The 11032-nt window shown below is 45.4% G+C and overlaps 1 protein-coding gene across 6 annotated transcripts in view; it reads left to right on the top strand.

Annotated features, from left to right (window-relative positions):
• Rcor3 (REST corepressor 3) overlaps nucleotides 1-6480 on the top strand; it is a 41910-nt gene extending 35430 nt beyond the window's left edge. For 2 of the 6 annotated variants that reach the window (XM_005348893.2, XM_026779872.1), the window contains 2 exons: nucleotides 3392-3618; nucleotides 4087-6480. In XM_005348893.2, the coding sequence (XP_005348950.1) occupies nucleotides 3392-3618; nucleotides 4087-4431 (572 nt within the window). In that variant the 3' untranslated portion in view covers nucleotides 4432-6480. Of the gene's footprint in view, nucleotides 1-3079 lie in introns of all 6 variants that reach the window. The other 4 variants (XM_013346953.2, XM_005348894.3, XM_013346954.2 and 1 more) reach the window with 4 other exon arrangements.
• Nucleotides 6481-11032: the final 4552 nt, after the last annotated feature.

The following is an 11032-nucleotide window of genomic DNA, read 5'->3' as shown; positions in this document are numbered from 1 at the left end:
TGGACATAGTCCCCCACCGCAGGAACCACGGTCTGCATGCTCTTAGAATGTGCGTGGACACAGTCCCCCATCACAGGAACCACAGTCTGCATGCTCCTAGAGCGTGCGTGGATATAGGCCCCCATCGCAGGAACCACGGTCTGCAAGCTCCTAGAGCATGCGTGGACATAGGCCCCCATCGCAGGAACCACGGTCTGAGATTGTTCTGGTAACACCTGTGTCAGTCTTTAATGGTGAGAAAATTACCTTTAACAAAAGAAAAACAGGAGCTGTTTGAAAGTTTCTGTGTAGCGGTGTATTTATGTGGGGTAACGTTGAATAGTGATGGGAAGATGTGGGTCTTCATAAAACGTGATGGTAATAATCCCTTGGTTCCATTTTTCTGAGTTCCGAGACAAAAATTCTTTCCAGTATTGAAAGAAATTACTTGCAGGAACAGGAAGTTTAGAAAGCTGACTGAGAACAGCATTTTCCTCTCTGGGGATTTACAACTTTGGCTCTGGAGGGGTCCCCAGATGTTTGCTCCACTGCCCTTTGAAAACTGGCTTCTTACCCTCGGTGGTGGGACTTTCCATTCAGATATTCCTTAACCATGATAGATTAGCCATTGTAAGTAAGCCCCTTGCTGAGGAAGCAATAGATTGCCTGTTGTTATGGACTACATGAAGAGCATGGGCCGCCCCTCCCGCAGGGTACAAAGGGGAACTCCGTGATCTAGGTGTTCCTGGCCACTCACTGCACCCAGTTGTCCTCTGGCTGCATGATGGAGACTCTTCTGAAGACGCAGTCGCAGGAAGGACACCAGCCAGTTGCCCACCACAATACAGACCTTAGGGTTTCACCTTCCAGACAATATGCTGAAGCCCATTGCTCTGTGTAGATTTTTTTAAAGGATTCCCTCTTCTAGCAAAGTAGATTGTTGAGTGGTCAGGGAGTACAGAGATGACATAGCACCATTGGCCAGGGAAGTGTAAAGCACAGGACCTTGGTTCAATCCCTAGAACCAAGGTGGAAAAAGAAAGGAAAGAAAAAAAAAAAAAAAAACAGGTATGGTAGCATTGTAGTGTGCACTCACAGGCCCAGTACTGGGAGGCAGTGACTCGCCAGTCCTAGGGATTCTGCCAGCCAAGCCTGCTTGGTGAGTTCCAGGACACAGGGAGAGGAGACCCTGTCTCAGAAAATTAGGTGGATAGTACTTGAGGAAGAACATTTAAGCTAGTCCTCTGGCTTCCTCTGGCATGCACGCACACGCGCGCACACACACACACACACACACACACACTTCAAACCACTGTGTGTGGCCACCACAGTTTGAGGAAGAACGGGCAAAGTAAGACTTATGATAAAGAAAATCCCATTTCCCGGACACATTGTCCAGACTTAGTCCTGCAGTACCACTGGTTGTTTGGCATTTTCTCCAGGTTTTTCCACACTGTGGTGAGTAACTCTGGAGTTTGTCAGGACATAGGAACAAGCAGGACTGCTGCAGTCTAAAGGCAACCCCAGGAGCTTCAGCTAGTGCAAAGCCTGCCCTGCAGGCTGAGGAGATTGGTATCTGGGTACATCTGTTCTCAGAACACTAGTTGGGGTCATCCAGCAAGCCAGATGGTCCGCAGGGTAGTGAGATCCTCGCCTGAGTTCATCACAAACATGCCCGAGTGAGCAGAGGAAAGTCTGGCACCAGAGTCTTCCAAAACACTGCGCTCTCACGGAAGTACTTTGCAGTTTAGAATCTATAATTCTGCAAATATGACAGTGCTGGTGCCCCAATCAGTCTTGTTAACCAAGAGAAGATTAAGGAGGAAGGGAACAGTCAAAAGTAGTCAAATTCCTGGGGAGGGGTGAGATGGAGTGGGGTGGGCGGGGTGGGGCGGGGTGTGTAAATTAAGTGGCCCTTGTGGAAATTAGTGCTGAGGGAGGTCCTGTCTGGCTCTAATCCATTCTCGCCTGTTTCTCAAGTTTGCGTTTAGATGGCACAGAGTTGTCTAGTGCTACCGCTTCTAAAGAACACTAGCGAGGAACTTGCGTGTGAACAGTAACTATTATGGATAGCCTGGGATTTCTGTTTCCATAGAAACCCTCAGTGTAACTGGGTCACTGTTAGGCTTCAGTTTGAGCCGTGAAAATTGGTTTGTATTTAAGGAAAGTATACATTTATCTCTGTTGATTAAACTGTGTAACTGATGTCTGTGTTGTCATGCACACCTTACCTTTAGGACAGAACACACAAGCTTATAAACCCTCTTCTGTTTACGGTGCCATGTAGTCAGTCTTAATGCCAGACTTCTCATTCAAAAAGCTCCAAAGTAATGGGACTGACTTCCCATTGGCCAAACCCATCGGGTGAATTTATTTGGAGATATTTGTTCCCAAATTCTCAGTTCTAAATAAGAGTAGAATCCAAAAGCAGAACTGTTTCCCCTTGGATTAGTATCCTGGGTCTCACATCAGTGTCAACGGCTCAGCCTTGCCTCCCGCTCTCATCTCTGGCCGCCTTAGGTGGCGTTTGTTTATGCCTCCTTCTGGTTGTCTTTCCCATCTCTTTCATGAATGATTTTTTTTTCTGAGATCAATACAGTTATCAGAGTATACAACAAAACTTTTGTATTTTGAGCAAGGTACGTCTCTTTTTCAATATGAATCCTTGTATGTCTTTTAGAATTGACCTCAGCAGACCACCACGCATTTGAAGCTGTGAGATCAGCACTGCCTTTCCTTAGCCATAGCATGCTCTGAAAGCAGTGTGTGCCCTTCTTAAGTCTCAGGCTGAATGGCGAGCGCAGACCTGAGTCTCCCTGAAGAGCGCTCTGGCAGTCCCCCACACAAGGCTCCAAGGGATGGAAGGCCCCTTCCGTAGCCCGTCAGATCACCATAGCTCCGATTTTATAATTTAGTTACTTCTATTTGTCAGTCACCTGGTGGGGTAGGCACATGATCATGGTGAAGTTGTTACTATTAAACCCCAAATTGCATTGCTTTTCACTGTGGGGAGCCATGCGGTCCACTATGTCCATCGAGGGGTAAAGAGGTGGCTTCTGCCCGTCCAGTTTTGTTTACAAACGGTGTTGCTCAAATCTAGGTGACTGGCTACTAGGGAAATAAATGAATGTGGAATTGAGGCTGGAACAAAGAATTCAATGCTTTACAATAAATGGGCTGTGCTTGAGAGAGGAAGAGAGCAGTGGAGGAAATAACTGAGTGTGTAAACGCTGGTAAGTCTGACTCTTCAGCCGAGGGCAAGCGGCTGGCTCGATGACATGACCTAACTCTGAGGAGGGACAGAGTTGCTGAGCAAGGGTGTTGGTTGCTGGTATGTGTGTGTGCATGATGTGTGCTGCGCACGGCTCTCGTACTCATCCTTCACAGGTGTATTATTTACTTTGCCTTCCAGGTGTCCGCAAATATGGTAAAGATTTTCAAGCTATTGCAGATGTAATTGGCAACAAGACTGTTGGCCAAGTGAAGAACTTCTTTGTAAACTACAGGCGCCGGTTTAACTTAGAGGAGGTATTGCAGGAGTGGGAAGCGGAACAAGAAACCCAGGCTTCCGCTTTAGGGGAGGAGACAGAAAGTGCTTCTAAAGTGCCGTCAGGGAAGAGCACTGATGAAGAAGAGGAGGTGTGTTTGTGTCTGGAATTTGAGCTAACCTGAGCTGAGGAGTCACCCTTCGGTGTGGCTGTGGCGTTCTGTGAGGGTGCTGTGTGAGGACTAGCTAAGCGAGCACTTCCTCGGTGACACTTCTCTGGTGATGCCAAGTCCCTATGACATGCCGACTTCTGGTCCTAGCAGAGCGGAAAGTGTATTATTCCTGCTTTTAAACTGCTTACTAATAAAGATGTCTGTTTGGTAGCTTTGTTGGTTTTTTGTTTTGTTTTGTTTTGTTTTTTTGTTGGGGAAGGAAGGGTTTATTTTTTGTTTTGTTAAAAATAAAAGAAGCTTGTGCTTCCAATAAACACCGGTGTTGTTTTTGTTTTGGTTTTATTTGTTTTGGTTTGTTTTTTTTTTCCTGTGACAGCCCAAACTATAGTGTATCAAGTTTGTTAGGACTCAAATCTCATACATGTATTTTTGTTTCCTCACCTCTAGGCACAGACCCCACAGGCTCCTCGGACTCTGGGTCCATCACCTCCTGCCCCATCACCCACTCCAACACCCACACTCCCCATTGCCACTCTGAACCAGCCTCCACCACTTCTTCGTCCAAGCCTGCCTGCCGCCCCTGCTCTTCACCGGCAACCTCCTCCACTCCAGCAGCAGGCTCGGTTCATCCAACCCCGGCCAGCTCTCAACCAGCCTCCACCACCCCTCATTCGCCCTGCTAACTCTATGCCACCCCGCCTGAACCCCAGACCGGTGCTGACCACAGTTGGTGGCCAGCAGCCACCTTCACTCATTGGAATACAGACAGAATCCCAGTCCTCACTGCACTAGAGAAAACTGGACAAAGTGGCAGTTATTTCTTGCCCGTCATTAGACCACTGCGAGAGGAAAGCATCCTTCCTAGGTACCGAGGCTGCTAACGAGTCCTGTGGCCATGGAGTGGACAAGCGAGCGAGCGAGCGGAAGTGGGTGTGACACCACGGGGAGCCTCACGTTGGCCTCCGAGTGTTCACCAGTGGGATCTCATGGGAGGAAAAGGATTCTATATATGGGGGGGGTGTTTATTTTTACTGTATTTATTTTGTTGAGGTTTCTTATTTTCCTGCCTCTTCATACTCAAAGCTATTAGTACAAAAATATTGACTTAAGAATTGTTAAAAACTCCTTAAATTCCTTAAGGATTTTTAGCTTTTTGCTTTTTTCTTTAATTTAAATTTTTTTAAAAAAACACTTTCCTATGTTAGGAGTGCAAGAATAAATAGCCTGCATTTCAGATTTTGATATGTTCATATTTAAGAAATTATAGCTTCATATCCCTTTTTTCAAGATATGTTGCTTTTTTTCTAAAGGAATTCCAATATATTCCTTTAAAAGAAAGCAATTAAATCAATTGCAAAGCAATTATATGAAACCACAAAGAATGTATTGAACCTGCTAATCCTTTAACAGAGTTTGGGGTCCTAGCGTAAAGTCCTTGTTTAAAGGTCATTGACCCTGTTGTCTATCAGTAATAGAGGTTTGGAATCATTTACTTGCAGAAAAAGGACTTAAAATTTGGTGAGAGATGATTTTTTTTAAGTTCTTCAAAACTGTTAATTTAAAAAAAAAGTTTCTAAATGCTATTTGCTTTTCGCTAGTATCACCTGTGTTTGGAATTTAGAAGAGAGCGTATTTTGTCGGTTATGTAGAGATGGTGGTTATGGAAGCCATTCTTTACAGTTTATCTTCTGAGCTTCAAGTCGCCCTCATACTCATTAGCAGGGTCTTCCTTTAATACGAAGGGTGGTTTTTCTTTTCTTGGTAAATCTCTATTGTACATTTGGATACATTGGTGCAATCCTTGCAGCCAACCTGTGCTTGTGGTTTGATTTATGGTTAAATCTTCAGCACCCTTCACAAGATGAAGTTGAAGAGGCCGTGGTATTGCAATAATTGTGCCGTTAACTAAAGTACCAAGACCCATTTTTATGAAGAAATAGACTGAAAGTCTTTTTGTTCCAACATGAAATCATTAGCACCTACAAAGAATATTTTGCAGTGTTAGCATTTCAACAGTGTGTTACTGATAGTTTTGATACAATGATTTCTTATTGGAAGCATGGCTTGTTGCAGAAGGATAGATTGCTAGTGTCTGCAACAGACTGTCCACATCAAAGAGGTCATGTGTTCCTGAGTGTTGGAAAAATAGTCCCTTTGTGTAAAGGCTCCCCCACCTTAAAGAGCCCTAGATTTAAATTCATTGGCCAGTTTTAATTTTCAAGGTTTCCTTCATAAGGACCCTCCATTCTGACACAATTAAAAGTGGCTTGCAGGAGAGGCCCTTTTTTCTCTTATTGGATCACCTTAATAGTTTATGTCCCATATAAAATGCAACTGATTCAAAAGTAATATTAAAGAATTTATACGTATTTTTACTTTAAAAGCCATGGAAGACGGTTGTGTATCTCAGACTGTCTAGAGCATTCTTTTAAGCACTTGTCTTGTGTGTTAATATTATACCGTGACCGCTTTCACCGTCTTGTCTCCTGTCAGTAGACCGTCAGTCCAGTCTGGGGAAATGTCAGTCAGATGGTCAGCACCAGCGTCTGTCCAGATGTCCAGTATCTTGTGGTTCCTTTAAAGCCTGTTGTGTCCCAGACATGGGCCTAGGTGCTGTATCAGAGGAATGTGTTGCAGTTTTACTTACAAACACGAGAGCACACGGTAGGAAAGCCGTAGTTCCATTAGAATATGATTCATGTATATAGTGAGATGTCTTGATTGTGTGCTTTGCATATTTTGTAAATATTTTGCACGTCATTATTTTCCTTTTCTGTTTGAGCAGTGTTTGGCCTGGAAGAGTAATATGCTTGCTGCCTAAAGGATTAAAGATTTAAAGGTGTCCACGTCTTCTATTTTTATATGATCTCATTCTGTATGAGAATTTAGGACCTCTTCACTGTGAACTCTCTTCACGGCCATTTTTGTCAATTCTGAACTCATCCTTTCTCGGAGATCTACACAGAACTGTTTTCATAGCGCAACTAAAAATAAATCACACTGTTGCTACAGCGGTTAAAATTAAAGAAAAAGGTATTTAATTCCAGTATGGAAGTCACGGTAATGTGGATGGGAACCAAGTTAAGTGATGGCCAAGAATAAGCTGACAGCTGAGTAGAACCGCACACAAGAAAGTGAGAAAAGGCAAAACTCTATCTTAATGTGGACCGCCACTGTCGTTACTTCTAAAATTACGAAGTGCTTTGGTTCAAAGTACAAAAATTCAGTTGTTAGCTAGGTATGTTCTATTGATGTTCCCTCCTGCCCCTTAAATATTCTTGGCCCTGGCAGCATAGGGACACCAGGACCCTCAGAAAGAAGGTAGCTTAGGACTCGAGATTTGTCCTTTCCTATGGGCTTGCCCAAAATAGATAACAACCACATTCTGATTGCGGGGAGAATATGAACAAGAAACCTAGACACCTACAGGATCACCTTATTTGTAAGGTGGTAGTAACTGAGTGCAGGAAGAACCCAGTCAAGCTTAGGAGCCTTGCTGTATTAGTTCAACAATCTGTTTCACGGCCGCTGGCCCGTGGGAGTATGAAAACACGTTTTCATATAGATACAGGGTTATTAGAGGGGCTTACAGGCAGGTTTGAGCAGCCCAGCGAAAGCCAAGTCACAGGATATCTCCACACGCAGACCTGGAGTTGGTGTCCGAGAGAGCTGCTGATCTTCAGTCTGGGTTGGAATCCCAAAGAAGTAGGTCCTGATACCACTGAAGGAATGTCTCAGCAACAGGATAGCTGGCCTTGCCAGCGAGAGTGGGATCAAGCAGGAAAAAGCAAACGAAAACTTCTTCCATGTCCTTTTAGGTGGCTTGCTATCAGAAGGCGTGGTCCATATTGAGATGGCCCTTCCCAATCTAGAAAACCTGTCACAGGGCGCCCAAACTGCTTGGATCTGAGTTGATTCCAGGTGTGGTGGGCGGCGAAGACCAGCCGTCACACGCACAGTTCCCCTGGCTTTCGTCTTCTCCAAGCCCTCCGTGAAGGAGCGTGGCTCCTGGGGTCATCACACCAAGTATTGGGTAGCATGGCGTTTCCAAGAAGACCCTCTTGTCTTCAGCCCCCACCCTTCCTTGCATCTACACCCTCCTCCTGTTTGTCAGGGGTCTTGTTCCATACCCTTTCCTCACAACTTTTCCCCGGGACAACTTCATTAGGAACAGTGAAGGGAGGTGGTAGCTGCATGGAGGTATTTGCAAGCTGTTATTCACAAATTAGAGATTACTGGACTTCTTAGGCTCTGGCAGGAATTTGTGTAGGCGTGCCTGTGTCTGCCCTGGTGAATGCACTGCCGGCAGCACCCAGAAGAGGGCAGCAGGAGCTACAGACAGCTGTGAGCTGCCATGTGGGTTCTGGGAATTGAATTGCTCTTAACCAACCTCTGAGTCATCTCACCCACTCCAAAGAGAGTATCTTACAGAACTAATTACATCCGTTTGGGGAGATCTGCCCGCTGCCTGTCTTTTTGTAGGAGTCAACAAAAAAGCTTAGCCTAGGGCGGTTATTTGATGGAATAGAAAGGATCGTCTGCCACTGGTCAGGAAGCACACTTGGGAGACCAGCAAGCATTTCACACGCAGCGCCATCAGGCTTGCTTTCCCCTGGTCTGCCGCTGTGCCACACTTCCTACGTGTCCCCTGGTGAGCATACTTTCCATTGTAGCCCAAAACGGTGCAATTCCAAGCCCAAGGAAAAGAGGTTTGCTCCTTGTCTGGTCACTTCTCTCTCTTGCGATTGAAAGTGCGCTTCCTCCACTAACATGACCTCAGCGGTCTTCGGTGTAGAATGAGGGAAATAAGGCACTGACCAGCAGATGGCAGCCTCAGCCCAGGCTGCAGCCACTCCCGGAAGTGAGACAGACCACTGGCTGTAGGCAACCACAGCGTACCCAGAGCATCAGGTGTTTGCCCGTTCCTTCTGCAGGAGGAGTTTGTGCGTAATGTCCAACCCTTGTCTTTGTAGGGGAATCTAGTTTAAGGGTTTAGTAAATTAGTCTACAGTTAAATATGATATGGAAATTAATACTGAATATTTTTAAAATAATAAAACTGCTCAGATTTGCCTCTGTCTTCAGGCTGTTTAGCTTGAGTCCCCACTCCTCGCTGCTTTGGAGGGCAGGGTACTGCCGTGGCTAAGAGGCCCAAACCTGACTTCCTGGGTTCATCTTCCACCTCAGAGTTTTGTTGTTTGGAGAAAATGGTTCAGTAGATGAGTTTTCCAATCTGTAAAACTATGACATTTAAGTGGGTGTGTGGTTTGAGTAAGAATGGCCCCAATGGGCTCATCTATTTGAATGCTTGGTCATCAGTATTGGCTTATTGGAGGAGCTGTGGGTTTGTTGGAGGAAGTATGTCACTGCGGGTGGACTCCGTGGTTTCAAAAGCCCAAGCCAGGCCCAGCAGCTTGCTCTTCCTGCTGCCTGCAGATCCAGATGTTTGCCTGTGTGCCACCATGCTTCCCACCATGATGATAATGGACTGAACCTCGGAAACTATAAGCCAGCCCCAATTAAATGCTTCTTTTATAAGAGTTGCCGTGGTCATGGTGTCTCAGTAGAACACTGACCAAGACAATGGGCTACTATAGATCAAGTGCTGGACACACTGGACACACTTAGCGTGCTACACGGCTATGTCTACTTTTCTGAGACACAGAGGCTTTCTACAGAATCCTGGATATCCTGGGCCTTACTGTGTAGGTCAGCCTGGCCTTGAACAAACAGAGAACTCCCTGCTTCCCCAGCGCAAGGATTCAAGGCACCTGACTTTTTGTTTTGTTTTGTTTTGTTTTGTTTTAGTTTTAGTTTGTTTGTTTTGTTGAAACAGTCTCTTGCAGCCCAGGCTGCTTCAAACTTGCTATGTATCTGAGACTGACCTGAACTCCTGACACTCTTCCCTCTGCCTCCTGAAGATTGTGATCACAGGCTTAAACCACCCCGTCCAGCTTTAGTTCTTACCTATACATTTATGTTTTGTCTTTCCCATATACCTTCAGGCATTTTTATGTTTTGTTTTGCTTTGTTTTGAAACAAATGAGGGTGTGTCTGCAGCTGTCAAGGCAGGCTGAGGAGCCATCTGTGAAGAGGGGAGAATACAACGTGCATCAAACCTCAGGGAATCTGATGCCAGGCTGTCATAGGGAGGTCGCCCAGACTCCCGAAATAACCACACAGAAACCACATTATTTAAATCACTGTTTGGCCCATTCGCTCTAGCTTCTTATTTGCTAGCTCTTACATCTTTAACCCATCTCCATTTATCTGTTTATCACCATGGCCTACCAGCAAAGTTCTGGCATGTCTGTCTCTGGTGGCAGCTCCATGGCTTCTCCCTGACTCCGCCTCCTTTCTCCCAGCATTCAGTTTAGTTTTCCCCACCTAGTTCTACTCTACCCTATCAGGCCAAGCCAGTTTTCTATATTAATTAACCAGTCATATTCACAGCATAGAGAGGGGAATCCCACATCACCAGGCAGCTTAAGGTAGGCATATTTATACACAATAGAATTTGGATATTGGTGTGCATGCAACAATCGTTCCCATTCCTGGTACACAATAAAACTTAAGATGTGGCCGCACACATTGTTTGTCACAGCCAGAACCTAGAAACAACCTAACTGCCCCTCAGCTGAAGAATGGATAAGGAAAATGTGGCACATTTACACAATGGAGTACTACACAGCAGAAGAAGATAACAACATCTTGAAATTTGCAGGCAAATGGATGGAACTAGAAAACATCATACTGAGCGAGGTAACCAAGACCCAGAAAGACAAATATCACATGTACTCACTCATAAGTGGTTTTTAAACATAAAGCAAAGAAAACCAGCCCACAAATCACAATCCCCGAGAACCTGGACAACAATGAGGACACTAAGAGAGACGTACATGGATCTAATCTACATGGGAAGTAGAAAAAGACGAGATCTCCTGAGTGAAAGGGGAGCATGGGGACCTTGGGAGAGGGTTGAAGGGGAGGGGAGAGGCAGGGAGGAGAGCAGAGAAAAATGTAGAGCTCAATAAAAATCAATTAAAAATATGTGGCTGCACAGAAACTCCCCTACAGAGTACATGTGACCATGAAGGCAGGTTCTAAGGCTAAAAGGCTAGAATCTGGTGTGGTCTCTGACAAGATAGCAGAGAAGTCGGTAAGCCACAAAGTACATGTGACATCTCCCCTGGGACAGGTTCTAGTAACTGGGAAATGAAGATAAAAATCTATCTGGGTGGGAGGGCGTCTGGGATAACATTCTGGATGGGGTCTGTCTCTACAACACAGGGTGGGTGAGCTCTGTCTCTACAACACAGGGTGAGTGAGCTCTGTCTCTACAACACGGGGTGAGTGAGCTCTGTCTCTATAACACAGGGTGGGTGAGCTCTGT

The sequence above is a fragment of the Microtus ochrogaster genome, chromosome 6 (genome assembly GCF_000317375.1).
Source record: "Microtus ochrogaster isolate Prairie Vole_2 chromosome 6, MicOch1.0, whole genome shotgun sequence".
Classification (NCBI taxonomy): domain Eukaryota; kingdom Metazoa; phylum Chordata; class Mammalia; order Rodentia; family Cricetidae; genus Microtus; species Microtus ochrogaster.
This window is presented reverse-complemented; position numbering and strand designations above follow the sequence as displayed.